The sequence below is a fragment of the Pomacea canaliculata genome, linkage group LG8, assembly GCF_003073045.1.
Source record: "Pomacea canaliculata isolate SZHN2017 linkage group LG8, ASM307304v1, whole genome shotgun sequence".
NCBI classification, from domain to species: domain Eukaryota; kingdom Metazoa; phylum Mollusca; class Gastropoda; order Architaenioglossa; family Ampullariidae; genus Pomacea; species Pomacea canaliculata.
Genome location: NC_037597.1, coordinates 5,586,002 through 5,601,435, shown reverse-complemented (window position 1 = coordinate 5,601,435; position 15,434 = coordinate 5,586,002). Strand labels below are relative to the sequence as shown.

General features: G+C 41.9%; 1 protein-coding gene across 1 annotated transcript in view; it reads right to left on the bottom strand.

The window, feature by feature from the left end:
- Nucleotides 1–1,953: 1,953 nt before the first annotated feature.
- The window catches only part of LOC112570640 (transmembrane protein 151B-like), a 50,320-nt gene continuing 36,839 nt past the window's right edge, over nucleotides 1,954–15,434 (bottom strand). Inside the window, 5 exon segments of the mRNA XM_025249180.1 lie at nucleotides 1,954–5,660; nucleotides 5,985–6,425; nucleotides 6,428–6,574; nucleotides 6,577–6,688; nucleotides 7,317–7,685. Coding sequence (XP_025104965.1) covers nucleotides 4,738–5,660; nucleotides 5,985–6,425; nucleotides 6,428–6,574; nucleotides 6,577–6,688; nucleotides 7,317–7,685 — 1,992 coding nt within the window. The 3' untranslated portion in view covers nucleotides 1,954–4,737.

Sequence of the window (15,434 nt, the reverse complement as noted above, 5' to 3'; positions counted from 1 at the left end):
AATTCTGTCTCTTTTCCTCGCATTCTTTTCTCTTAGTTATCAGATGGGGAATTCCTCCCTCCATCTTATACTTTCATGTATGAGGCAGACTGAGAAATTGCTTAAAAACTGGTTTCGGTAAGCGCTTCTTGAAGAAAAGAACACAGAGGTGGTTGACCTCAAGCAGGTAGACTTGAACAAACCCGACTTTAGCTCCGTAGTTCAACTTCCTGATTTTACAAATATTATCTCTACACACTGCATCATCTTAATGCCTTCTTTCTTTTCGTCTTTTCTCTGTTGCAAATGAGCGTTCAAGTATTTCCGTCCCCGTGCAACACACTTTACCGCTGACTACCGATCTTTGGGATCGTACAGAATGGACGGTAAACATCATTTGCTACAACTTGGTAGGAACACCTAGACAAAATAACCCCCCTGGCTGATTAATGGACAAGGACGAAGTAATGGCGTCTAAAATCGAAAATGATTTGTTTTCATTAGCGGCTCTGGGGTCAGGAGGTCGTGGGGTTCACAAAGCCCTCAACACGGACATAACTGTCCGACACCCTGGAGTGACTACACTCACCTGTATCAGCAGAACTAGATCACAGTCAGTATTATTCCCATTACTTGTAGGGATGCTCCATTTTTAAACTCTACTTTTGCAACTGGCGATTATCCTGCTTCCATTCCTGTTTTGAAAGTTTTCCTTTTCTATTTTTTTTCCTTTCTGAGCTGTTTCTTCATTCATAATTCACCTGCTTTCTTGACAGTTTCAACAGCTCATTGATTTCCTATTCTCCCAGCTTAAGCTGAAATCGTTATGTGTTCATGATGTATTCAGGCTTCCATAATTCTGTTTGTTCTGTTGGCAAACATACGGGCATCCTACACCCTGCTACGAATTAACTGCTGCAACAATTTCACGCCACCTGCCTGGCAAGCCGGAGAAGTCCTCCTTTACTTCTCCAGATTCTGTTTTTGTTTTGCTGTCAGAGGAAATAAATCTTTACCTTCTTTACTCTATCCGTTATGTGGTCGTTAGCCAGATCAAAGCAAGCTAATCAAAGCCAGGATATGAACCTACAACAGATTATTTTCGATGTTTTTGATGACAGGCGCCTTACCGGTGCGCCAGCGAGGCAACCTTTCCAACCCTTGTGGGATTCTTTTTTCTATTTTGCTGCAAAGCAAGCTGCTAGAAAATGTTGAAGGAAGTGTATTGAAGTTTTGTTAATTAAAAAAAAAATTAATATATATAACGGTCTTTAGTATCCGTCAAGCAAAGTCTAATGGACGATGATCTTCCAGTCGTCTTCTGTGGTCGGTGGAGACCTGTTGTCATTAATTCATCGGATGTAAGACCTTTCATCGTGTTAACCAAAGCCGATCTCACCAAACCATAAATAACAATATCATAATGTTGCAAAAGTGGCTTTGTGTTATATTTACAATTCATGCACGAATGCTCGCGCATAAACGAACTCACGGACATACGAAGACAGACGGACAGCGATAAACACACTCGTGTGTATTTGTGTTTGTGTTTGTTTGTTTCTTTAACTGTAGACGTACCTTGAGTATTTCATTCACTTGTTTCTTTGCTGAACTAGAAGAGACCAGAGCTGATAAACAACACAAACAAAACATTTCTCTCATAAAAATCAAAATCATGGAGCACATTAAAAACACCTAAGCACGAAGAACAAGAAGAAGAAAGGAATAAAGAAAAGGTCTGAGTGAGCGTTCTGAGTAAAGAACCTTATAAATGTTATTTTAAAGGCAAAATTGAATGTCTAAACCATTCGAAAACAAGAAGTGACATGATTATCTCATTTATCTCATTAACCATTCCCTTTCAAAATTTACAAGTTCAGAAATGTGATCTTACTATCTCAGCGAACAGCTGAAATCATGAAGCCAATTCGAAATACCTTGTAATAAAATAATAAAAAAATAAGACAATTAATATGAAATTGAAATGGTATTTTATTTTAAAAAATTACAAAACATTGGGATTCAAAAGAAAAGTCTCCTTTTTTGTGCCTCTTCATTTTGACCATGAGCGCTCGACCAGTTGTTTCCTTGTTGACATCTCGGTGTTATGGTGATAATACCATGTCCTGGCAAGAGGTGTAAATGCATACCTTCTTCGCATCTGCTTGTGGTTTTGCTGCTCGGATATGTTTGATGTTGTATCGGGTTTCAATTCACCAGGCAAAGCAATGCAAAAAATGTTTGTCAGTGTGCAAGAAGCACGCCCACTTCTCGGTATTTAATTTATTTAGGCAAGCTCAGCTTCCATTGTTCTTAACTCAGCAATGTCCCAAAATGTTAAACCTACATCGTCCCCTAATGTCCCATTGTATTCTACAATATTAACGATGTATCGGCAAACAAATATGTTCGCTTCTAACTCTCAACATGCTTTAACGAAGTAGGAAATATCTCCCTATTCCATCAGAAGACAAAAGTTGTATTTTAAGTTTTATCCACTGCAAATTAAATATAATAAGTATCATTAAAATATTCAAATGTTCGAATATAAGAATTAAGAGTTGGTCTGGCGAACCTGTAGAACGACAAACTCAGTGAGCTTCAGTGTCTGGGAAAGATAGCAAAAGAAAAAGAAGATATGTAAATTAAAAATGATGCTTTACAAAGATTTGGTTCCTGTTTATACCAAAGGATACATTTACAGCCCATAATATTTTCAGGGCTCAGAAAATAATTTACACTCCCTACAATGTATGTGTATGGAAACCATGAGAAATGAACGCTGCGTTTATGAAATGAACACATGTTTAAAATATTTTTTCTTGTTTATTTGTTTGCTGTTTTGTTTGTTAATTTTTTGTTGGTTTTTTTTTTTGTTTTTGTGTATTTTTTTGTTTGTTTGTTGGACTGTTCTTGACTAGAAGAACTATAGGCGTGCGGAACCTGTAAAAGATTCCGTTTAATTTTTTTAAAATAAACTCTTCCATTAAGAACTTATTTTGAGAAGTAAAAATAAAAATTCACTCGACATTCCTTCAGCTCGATGTTACTGATCGTTCATCGGCGTTGCCATTGCCGTCTGGTGCAGACGAGAAGATAACAGCGAGACTAAATTCAACAAAATTGCTTGCTTGCAAGCACACGCACGCACACACATGTAGCTGTCATTAAAAAACAACTGGAATGACATTATCGCGTTAAATTGTGCCGGAGCGATCGCTGGTCGTGGCATTGATTGGCCAACTGTTCAAACACTGGACAAGGGACACGAAGCTGGCACGTGCGTTGGCTGCAGGACAGGCACACAAACAAGCTGTTGCTGCTGACAAAGCATAGAACCCTGCGATTATTCTCTGGATTGCTGGCTTCCATGTCCACGAGAGCAGCCTGCAAATATTTGTATTTTGATTCTCATCGGAGACATTCAGTGGTTTAAAAAAATCTGCTTATCGGCAAAAAGTAGAATTTTTGCGGGCAAAGGTAAACGGCACCGGATTGTACAGAAGCTATGGTTGGAATGTTAATAGTAATAAATGTTGGACTTTGTTCTCGGCACGTGCAATACCTGTCGCGTCAACAGCGGTGTTAATGAAAGACACGTGACATTCTTTTGCTTGATCTTCACGAAGTGTTTATCATCCTTATCGGCCTTCTCTTCGTAATCACAATCGTCATCACCAAGAACATCTTCAACGATAAATATAGTTACAACAAAAACATAATACTAAAGGACCAAAAAAAATCAAAGTTAATTCTATTTTATATCTTAACGTTTTTCTCAAAGAAGTATATATTTGATTTTTTTTTTTTTTTTTTTTTGCAGTAATTTTCTTATAGACGAGAGTGGAAGAGTCTGCCATTGGTTCGTCTTTTCTGAGAGACGGTATAATTTTGTTTGCTGACAATGACGATCTTAAAAAGAGAATAAAAGGGAAGAGGAATAAAACCTGCAAGGTAAGAGTACTTATAAGGAGGTCTCCATGCACTGAATAGAACGATAGCACCTTTGTGCAGTGGAAGGAGAGATGAGTCTCGAACGCGCGTCGTCTCGGGGTCGCGCCGTTCTGCTGTGACCTCTCGTTGGAATGTTCACCATGCGATGACCCGAAGCATTCTCCACTGTAGCGGAAACACACACATCGGGACCAGGCTCGTCTTCTTCCTCATCCTCCTCCTCAAAGTCCACACCGGAAGTAGCAACCACTGAGGGCAAAGGAGAGATACCACGTGGTAGGTCTGGACCGTCACGTGATGGTCTTAGCATGTCGTCTCGGTCCCACCTTGCATGAGCCGGAATCACCGTGGGAGCGGTGAGGGTGTTCCAGTTCTGAATTCGAATCGTTTAAACGCTTGAATCGGTTGTTCGAGATTGTTCTCTTTTCCCTGGGTGGACTTTCCATGGCTCTCGCTATGACCAAAGTCGTACGTTCTGCTGCCAGGGGCCAGAACTGCCTCCGTGTATCCTGGCGGACCGCTGTGACTACTCAAACGTCTTTCTGATTGCAAGAACTGGTTTCTGTCGGCGGATGCTGTAGACATGCCGTAGACGGGAACGGCTTGTTTACAAAACTCTTTTCCGATGCTGATCTCACGTCCTTGACCTGCAGCAACGCTGGACAGCTCTGTGTGATGGGGATGCCTCATCACGCGCGCCCGCTGAATCCCTGAGCATCGCTCCGACTTGGCCTTAAAGCACTCAACGCGCCTCGGTAACAGCCACCACCTGCTTCTCTGACGCGCTCCGAGGCGAGCTTTCGCTCAGGAAAACCGAATCACGTGGTTTCCGCTTCCGGATCTGTGCAACCTGACGCTGTCGCTGTGGACACGCTTCGGCCGGACTCCTGTTGCCGCTGCTTCGAAGACGTTGGACACGATTGCCTTACCGTCTTTATTGCCAGCGCCACCTTCTTCCGGTCTCGGCTGACCGTGACTGAGGGCTACCTTCGGTCTGGGTCCGAGGCTCTGGCTCTTGCGCAGCTTGGGCATGGTCAGGGCCTCATTGTACGCTGGCGGCGGCGACTCCACCTCCAGTGATGTCGACACCGTCTCCGAGCTCTGCTGCTCGCTGCACGCAATGCTGTGCATAGAGTCGGCGAAAGGCAGGCTGGTGTGGGAAAGAGAGGGAGTGTCGGGCGGCAGAAGACGCTCAGAGGAATTGCAAAGCTCCTCACGCATGGGGAAGTTTGCTGCAGGCGCAGTAGTCACAGTCGTTGTGGCGCCGTCGTCTTCTGCGTGGAAGTGAGTCACCACAGCCGAGCCCGTGCTAGCGTTCAGTTCGATGACGTAGCCCTCGGGAGTCTCCGGGGTCGTCGGCAGCATGGCCCCCATCGTGGACCCCCCGAAAGTGATAAAGCTGGCCGGTCGTTTCCTCCGCCACCTTCTTCGGTCGGAGCGCTGGTTGCACGTGTTCTCGTCAGGGACGAGGCTTTGCGAGCGCTGCAGGAAGATGTCGGGGCCACTGGAGCTCCGAAAGCTGGACCGCGAGCCGGCGATGACCAGTGGCTTGTCGCGGTCGCTGATGGCCGTACAGCTGTTGAAACGACGAACGGTTGTCATGGAAATGCTGGGGACGGAACCACGGACGAAGCCCCCGCTGCGGGATGTGGAGAGGGTGGGGTTGGTCAGACTTCGTGGAGTGGTGGCACCCAGGAACAGCCTAGACCCTTGCAGGGCTGACGTGACTGTAGGAAACATTTGTACAATTGAGGAGACAAATAATTTTTTCTTTCTTCTTCATAGAATCTAGTATTTACCTGATTGGATCCTCTGGACCTAAATGCAATGTTAAAAGTAAGAATATTTTCAACAAGAGACCTGTAAACAGCCTCCAGCACTTCAGAGCTGACGTTGGAACTTTGGATTTTCTACCGATGAAAGGAGACGACAGACTAGCCATGCATAGATAGAATTGGCTTCACAAGACAGGCAAAATGAGTGATGGAGGGGCAAACCCAAAGGTAAATAAAGGCGAGGAAAGGTTGGTCTGACAGAAAAGTAGCCGTTACCTAGCAACGATCCTCGGCGGGCGGCGTTCATTAGCATGGCCTCGGAGTAGCTGGGAACCAGGATGTTGTTGTTACGGATGTTCATCTCCAGCTCCGTGCTGTTCATGGTGCTGACCCTCGACAGAGTGCCCCGGAACTCGTCAACGTCGACGTAGTTGGTGCCGAAGAGCTTGTGCACGTGGTAGTGCAGGTGCGCCGTCTTGTACTCGATGATGACGCGAAGAGGCCATGACAGCAGCAGGAAGGACGCCACCCAGAAGATGACATGCGACACGTACCACGGCAAGTTATCCGGGTCCGCGAAGGCAATCATGTACTCCTTAAAGTTGACATTCAGGATGTCCATGCCCTCTCGACCTTCCATGTAGTCGTCACGTGACTCGTACTCCTGGAAAAACTGCGCGCGCTGGTCCTCGAACTCGCACTCGGAGTCGACACTGCGAAGGAGAAGCCCTTGCTGAAGCGGATCTTTGTGGCCGGGTAGTCCTCCAGGCCGTACAGAGGTCGCGAGATGTCCTTGGCCCCGCACTGGGTGAAGTTGAAGGCCGAGCCGGCTGTGCAGGTGTTCACGCGCTCGTAGTACACCTGGTGGACGTGAATGCGTCGCCGTTGCGGTACCGTGTCACCTGTCGTGTCCGTCGCACATAGTGGTAGCAGATGGCCTTCCACCAGATGATGGGCACGCCCTCCCGCATGTCCCGTACCTGCAACAGAGAGAGTGAAATGATAGAAGCTGGCAAAACTTTATTTATTTACGTTTTTTGTCTTCTTTTTTACTTTCTTCCTTTCTTTTCTGTTTTATTTTTCTTTTCTTTTTCTTTTAGTTTTTTTTATTCATTAAAATAAGTTTTTGTGGTCTTCCTTCATATTTTTGGTTTGTTTTTTTTTTTTTGTTTGTTTGTTCTTATGTTCTTCAATTGTATATTTTGTTTAGATTCTTGAATGTCAGTATATACGTTTGTATATCTGTACGTAAGTGGCAAAACTTTATTTATTTACATTTTTCTCTTCTTTTTTACTTTCTTCCTTTCTTTTCTTTTTTTTTTTCTTTTTAGTTTTTTTTTCTCCTTTTAATTAAAATAAGTTTTTGTGGTCTTCCTTCATATTTTAGGTTTGTTCTTTTTTTCGTTTGTTTGTTCTTATGTTCTTCGATTGTATATTTCTGTTTACATGTATGAATGTCAGTGTATACGTTTGTATATCTGGTACGTACGTGTGTATATATCGTTCATTTGATTTTGGTTTGTTTAATTGTTTATTCTTTCTTTGGTTAGGTTTTAACCAATTTTATCTGTTTATTTCTTTTTTCTTTTTGTTATTACATTACATTACCTTGTCATACACCGTGTTGATGTCCACCTTGTACTGAAGCTCAATACGGGTGTGACTGTGCCAGCACTCCACGAGGTACACGAGGTACAGCATGATGACGAAAGCCACGGGGATGTACACGTACCCGTCGTTGCAGGGGCTGTCGCGGGGGGAATCAACCTCGGAACTCCTGCCACTACCCGGAAGGGTGAAGAACGAGGTGGAGGAGGCAGCGGCGGGGTAATCAGTGCTGACGTCACGTCGGACGACCGACACCCGACACCAGACGATGGCGGCGAGGCAGCCGGCGATGAGGAGAGTGAGGATGAGGCATTTCCAGTGCGCGTCGCGCCGCAAGGAGCCGCAGAACGTCTGCTTGATTGGTCGTTGCTATGCAACAGATAAAGGGATGGCGATTTCATTGGTTGGTGCTACAAGACAGAGTAAAGGTCGACTGATGTGACTGGATATTCGTATGTAAGGTCAAAATTTGCATTGACAGCCTGTCAGTGCTTAGGTGACGTGGCAGGAAGGACAAACCGCAATTACTGTGGTTGGCTAGGGTGTGAATAATGCAGAGATGGTGAACTACAGACAACTGTCTATGAACATCTGTCACAGTTTCCTCCCCCTGCTGTTTGAGATCACAACTTCAGCAAATGTCGTTTCTGGCTCTAATTATTCTTAACCTTCTTGTAGGTTGGACGATAAGGGGTAGGGGAAATAAAACCTTGATAGGTACCCTTTGCTGAGTCATTCAACTTCACCACGAACTTGTATTACTGGACTGCTGGCAGACGATTTTTTCCAGTTAACTACTAAAACGAGGCATTAGGCTACAAAGCTTCCGGTTTAGTCACATTCATTGTCTAGGCTCGCCGAGACTAACAGCGGAGAAATTCGCAAGAGGCTAAGCGTTGTTTGGGCAGACAGACAGCAGTCCACCTATACACACGTCCATGCCTTCATTGAGTAAAGTTATGTTACTGGTCTCAAGGTACTGGATAGCTCCTCCCTGCTGAAACACAAATTTTTGAAGCCACCAGTCCGCTCACCCTGACAGTCACACAAACAATCATGGAACATCAACAGACTGACAATCAGTTTCGAAAATCAAAGCGGGGAAAGAAACAAAATATAAAAAAACAAACAACGTTGACAGCTAACAGAAAATACGAAACTACAGCACATACAATCTGTAGAAAGCATCACCTGACGAGTTCTAATATGGCGGCAGAGCCAGCTGTGGTCATCCCTTAGTTTCGGACCAGCGCTTCCGGCTATTTCTTTACAAAAGGTATTTAAGGACAAACTTTTGTTTTTGCCCTCACATTAATTACTTCCCAATTTACAGTGTTGTGGACAGTTCCATTGCATTTAAGACAGTTTTTATTTTTTTCTTGTACCTTCACGTCTTTGACGCATGTTTTTCAGTTTTTTTTTTAGTCATCTCTCTTATTTCTATGCCTCTCTTTCTGTCACTCTTTCCAATTGTTTCTCTCTATTTAGGGACACATAGAGAAACAAGTAAAACAACTGAACATGTATTTACCAAGCGAAAGAGTATTTATTCAAACATTTGTTAATTCTCCTACAACAATGTATTGCTAGACATCATTCTTGAAGGGCAGCAACGACTGTAACAGTTTTAGGAAAACCGCATTAACTACACAGTAAATAATGGAATGCCTCGCTCTTATACAAATTTTAAAAGGGAAAGGAGACAAAAAAACCACTCCAGTAATAAAATATCCTTATCAGTTAATGCAACGCTTTCCATCTTGGGAAAAGAAAGAGTAATAATAAAACAAGTAGAAGCTTCGATCGAGACTAGAATATAAAGAAAAAGGAGACAGGAAAACAGCCGTGTGATCAGATGAGGCAAGAAAAAATGTATTTTAGTTTGGATTTTCTTTTTTTCTCTGTTGGGATCTGTCTGCTTCACACGTGCCTCTCTTTGTCTGTGCGAGCTTTAGCACTTAAGAATAATACGCGCGTATATATGAGAGAGAGAGAGAATGAGTGATACAGAAAGACTAATTGTGGGAGGTAGAAAGGAAAAGAGTGAAAAAGACGGTGAGAGTGTGCGATGCTTTGCTGATGTAGTGACACAAAACAAAACACACACATAGGGAGACAGAAAACGAGAAGCTTTTTAAAAAATATTAAAATCACACCAAGTCATCACAAGTTGAGGACAACGTCTCATTTAAATTATTGAACACACGAAACAACATTCCTTACAAACAAATAAATGTTATTGGAGTTGGCTGTCTCGCCAACGTTCACTTTGTATTTCTGTTCACTTGTAAGCTCACAGTGTGTTCATGATGTGAACAGTGCAAGGTCGCTGTGTCCCTCCAGTGTTTTTGCTTTAATCGTATGCTAGCCAGCGGACGCCAAATCCCAGCAAAGACCCCAACAAAGGAGGGAGGGTAAGGGATCTTCCAAGATTCTCAGGGACCTGATCATCCGTGGAGCTGAGCACGCACCACACCAGATCGTGGCCAGCAGACCGAAATCCTGATTCCAGAAGCCACGATTCTGGCTCCACCATTCGGATTTTTTTCCTTTCATTCGCTCTTCCTGAAAGCAATGAAGGCGCACGTACTGCGGTTCATTTTCATTACTTCATATTTCTTAATCAAACAGACTGGAAACTCATTCGGGTATATGTGACTCAAAAGTCGGTGTTTGTGGCATTTTCATAAGCCATTTACAAAATTGTTGCTAGGAGGTGGATCTTGTAGCAGTGCGTCACAGGATCAAGGAGAAGGTTAAAGAGTTTTAAAAACTTGTGATCATGAAATATTTACAAGTTAGGTCTGATTAGGAAAATACTCAAGCTCTTTAAGCCCCTTTTAAACATTAAAACAACTAATGGAATGGATGTGCCGAACGACGCTTGGGGAAAGACAAACAACAGCAATTTTTAAAAGATATCTTTAAGACTTTTATTGAATTCCAAAAATATTTTTTATAAGCGCATTCCGATTCTGTTCGTTTATTTTATTTTATTATTATATTGACTGTCTTTAGTTTAACACTTAAAACTCTCACATCACCGTCGAAGTACTTCAATTTCATTTTTTTTTCTTCTTTATTTTTTTTTTCTTTATTCCCCGTCGTTCGCACGGTTCATTGTTCGGTCTATATTTTGAACTCTTTAAAAAATCTGATTCTTTCTGTGTATTTAAGTCTTTTTATTTATTTCCCAGCTCGTCTTTTTAAAGGTCTAGTGGTGTACAATTCTTTTTCTAATGACACAGGGAAGCTGATTCTGATAAATCATTTTTTTCAAATCTGTTGAGTGCCCTTTTTTCATTTTTAAGGTGCACACTCAAAACATCACCATGGACAGAAAAAAAGTAAACTGTGATGTCCTGTTTGCACTCATACAAACCTTATTTAATGTTAGCCTCATCTTTCTGAGGCTTTCATAATGTAAGTATATCCATGTACAATCATGGCCTCTGTGTGTTTAGCCTCCTGTGCATGGTGATGTGTACAAGTGTGTATCTCGAGAACACAAAGGAATTATTTTCACATTAATTATGGGAAATAGTACATTGCGATGAGCTCTACTGTCATTAAAATTGCACCTTATTAGTTAATTAATTTATCTTTGTTGTGAGTCCTGTTTCATTTTCTCATCTTACAAAACACTTTGTTCCTCTCTGCCAATCTCTGGTCAGTGCCAAATGGCTTAGTGTGCAGATGTTGGCGCAGTGCCAAACCAATTACATTTTCTCTTTTCTTCGCTTTTCAAGTCGTTTGCTTAAGACGATGCTTTAAAGGGAACTTGGCCATCATAAAAAGGGGCTGCATCGCCAAGTGTGAAATTACCCGTCACCAACTAGTAACAAAACCTTTTCCACCCAGGAACTCTTCATTATTGAGAAACCAGTTTAGTGGAACGCGCTGAACCGGAAGTGACTGCAGTGGGCTGACTTCCCTGCTGCGTAAATCGTTCATCTCGTTCTTCATACCGCAAAAGTCCGGTGTCAGGAAACAGCGAGGTGAAAAGGCGTCATCACGCTTGACCCCGCCATCGGCGCCCCCTGGTGGTTGGAGGCTAAACTAATTGCGACATTGCGTCGACAAATCTTGTGGCGTGGCCTTAATGTGCTGCCTGATTGGATGGAAAGATTGGGGTCAAAGGTGACAGCAGCTTGAGAGAGGGATGCGACACAGAGCGTGCGTGATACTCTTCTTCTTCGTCTATTCCTTCCCGCCATCTTGAAAGACGTTAGGTCGAGTAATGCAGAAACTAGATTTGCTGTCATCTACTTCTGTTGTGTGTAAACTGTCTGACAGGTAATGTTTGTTTGTATGTAACACCCTAAGACCCACCGCCCCGCAGTTAGGTTAAGGTATAACGATACAGTAATATTGTTGATGAGATACACTGAGAAAGACGAACACCAACTCCGCAATACTTCTCTACGTATTCCTATTCCCAGTTCAGGCTCCCGTAAGCTGGCTTCGCCAATTCTTCACTCTGGAATATGGCGGTTATTTCATCCCGAGTCAACTGGGAATTGACCTTCTTTTTCTTACTGCCGGAGGTTGGTCTTAGCAGGAAAATATTATTACCAGAATCCTGACCATCTCGTTAAGTCCACTCTCGCCCTGTTGCTGCTGCGATCGTGCCCTATCCCTCCAGGGCATTCAAATAGTCTCAAACACTCTCCTCCAGACGATCTCTCTCCAAGTTATCTCTCCCTGTGGAAGAGCGCCACCAGCTCTAGCCGAGCTCAAATAACACTCCCTCTACCTCGTCCCTCGACCTCCGATCTTCGTGGAATGAAGTAATGTGCTCTGCGATACTCACGAACTATTGTCTGCCACCAAAGACCCTAAAAGAAGTTATCTCAAAGACAAGATTTGACCTTCTGTCTGTTGCCATGTCCATGTCCTTCACCAGTCAGATCACGTGGCTCCTGACAGACTTTCACCTATGATGGCTAAGCATGATGGAAAGGTTGGAGGTCGGAGGTTACAGGATGACAGCAAATTACAAATTTTAAAAAAATTTAAAGAAGGCATAGAGGAACTAAATTTGCGAATGCGAATATCTATCAGGTTGTGTTTTTGAATAGTCGACTGGTGTCTTTTCTTTCCGTCGTCTGCTCCCTTCCTTTTTCTTTTCTCTCCCAACATAAAATCTAAAATTGCGTCAAATTATGACGTCAAATTATGACCTCAGATTATGACGTCAGACCACGACCCAGCAACCTCGCTAACACACGGGTAAGGGCGATAATCCCTGACTACCTATTCCTAACCACCTGTTCCTAACAGACTGGTCTTGATAAAGTTTTAATGAAAGTGGTTTACAAAGTTAATAATAATGTATTTGTATATCCAGGATATCTTATATATGACAAATCTGTACACGGATACAGGTTTATATGGAACGGTACATTCTATTGAACTGCACCTTCCACGTGATGTACATGACGGGGTGAGCTGTACTCAGTCGGCATTTCAACCCTTTCCCGGTATTTTTGTATTTGTGCGCGTGTGTGCAAACATGTAAATAAAACTCTGAGCGACATATCTGGCAAGATGTATTTTAGAATATTAATTACGTTTTTGCTGGTTTGCAAGTCAAAGAGCTCAATTTTCAGGATAATGAAAGGTTTTCACTGCTTCTTGTGTGCACTGCGCCATCTTTTGTTGGCTTTCTAAACACGTCAAGCCTCACCTCGGCTCCTTAAGTAACTCTTCATGCAAAGAGATCAATAAAACCTCGCACAAAACCATCACTTCACCGCCAGCTCAACAAAGTTTCAGCAGCAGTGTTGAAGGTTTTAATAGCAGCTAACTTGTCTTATTATTAATGCAGGAAAGAGGGCAGCACGAATCTCAGTTTAAACAAACTTCAGGTGTTTAACTGTAGGTGTGCAATGACCATTTCGGTTATACGATGAGCATCATCACAAATTTTCTTTATGTATGGTTGAACTTTTCATTTCAGTCAACAAGAGAAATAGAAACTTTATTTATTTTTTCTTCTTTTTTTGTTTATTTATTTTCTTTCTTTGTTTTTGTTTTTTCTGTTTTTGTTCTTTTTTTAAATTTTGTTCCTTTTTTCTCTTTTTCTTTTTATTTTGTTTTTAATCCATTAAAAGTTTTATTTTTGTGTTTTTAACTTTTAAGGTTTAAGTTAGGCACATCAGTGAACAAGAGAAACACAGTGTCCGTGATGAGAAGTGTTTTTTTTTTTCTGATAAACGACAACACCAGTGCACCAATCCCAACCCTCTCTCTCTCTAACTGCCGAATAAATTGTCAAAACTGTCGCCAGGTCTATTTATTCACGAAACGAATGAAAATGGATCCATTTTGGGTATTGCAGCTCCGTTTGTATAAGGCAAGTAACTTCCAAAAACATGGAACTGGCATTTAGGTGGAACTGCTGTGGTTCCGCCGATGGTTTTCATTGGACATCGTCAACAGAGCGCTGATGGAAGACCTGTCATCTACGAGGAAGCCAAAGAAAATCGGGAAAGCACGAAACGAAAATAGCAGCTGTCTATCAAATCACACAGATCAGACTTTGCCGCCTGCTTCGTGCTGTGCAATGGTTTTTGGTCAGCTCGGAATTTATGGTCGATCGGTAGAAATGGATTCCTCATTTACCGCTAGCTTCTTGGTCCACTTGCCACTCACACAACCAGCGAAACTCGATGCCACATCAAGGGTACACACCCGACATCAGCAGTTAGAGGAGATGGGCTTCGTGATGAAACAAACACAAATAAGAAGTCCAAAGCTTGTGACATTAAAAAAAGACTTTGCAGACCACATACAACCTGTTTATAGTATCGTTTCTTATATTATCTTTGGTCGAGAATGATAGGTTTAACCTGAGATGCTGTTTTATTAGCTTCTTTGTTCAAAAAGGTTTTTAATATTGAAGTTTTTCTTTTTTTCTCTCTACGAGATGCTTTGCTATTATTACATGACTTTAAAGGCAGTGAGTGGGAAGGTGGCTATTGAAAGGTAAACAGTCCAAGGCAGACGGTGGGAATAATTAATTTTGTGAAGTTCTCTCAGAAAAACCAGGAACAATTCGTTACAGTTGACAAATTAACCGTTAACTGCCAATTTGCCGTCTGCTTGTTAGTCTAGTGGTCCTGTCATACAGTGAACACACTGACAGATTAGTCTTGAAGTCTTTTTAGTCTTTTCCAATAATTATGCATGCATGTGACTTTTACTCCAACTGTCGCTTTGAACTCTTTGACCTTTGAGTTTCCCGCTGTGCATAGTATAGGAACTACGTTTGTCGTTTCAGTCAATAGTATTAAGGCAGTATTTAATTTTTGTTTAGTAATGTTCATTTTTGACAAATTGTGTCACAGTTACACTTAGAAAATGTTTGTTTCATCCTGTTTGCTAGTAAAAACGCAAAGGATGAAGTAAAAAAAAAATCTTTTTGTGAACAAAACGAAATCCGCAAGCTCATCCATTTCTACCGCCAGAGTCGGCAAAAAAACATTCAAAAGAGCTTGAAGCAAAATAAATTCCTTTAAAAATGTTACCTTGTTCCCCCATTAAAAAGTACTCTCAGAGATGAGGAAGAGATAAAGGTAAAATGTGTTTGTAAACAATTTTTAGAAGTCTTTGTGAGTAGGATGTGTACACGTGTATCACTCGCCCACCTAATTACGAAATGTTCATAACGATGTACCATCTGAATGTTTCTGGACTAAACCTTCTGGCTACGGTTATATGAAAAACAAAGGAATAACAAGAAACTTATACCTGTTTCCATAACGAGACCAGACTTATCGATAGTAACTTGGGTTTGCTCTTGTAAACATATAATTTACTGTAGGACACTTATTATTGGTAATGTAATATGTTCCCAAGAAATAAAAGCGAGAAAAAATGTTTGTGCTTTACTAGAGTTTTGGTAGAAGTGCCTCATTACAAAAACAAAAATTCAAAACAATCTGTTTTGCAGATTTCTGCCATTAATTCTCAGCTCCGAGGAGAAAAAAAAATCCAATTTTGGTCTCCGTCGCTTTTTTTAAGTTGCTTTGCGTCACGAAGCCAAAACATCCTCCATCTTGCAAAAAAAAAAATGCAGCGTGCACAGTATGGACACGGTAGTTCAAAATATTA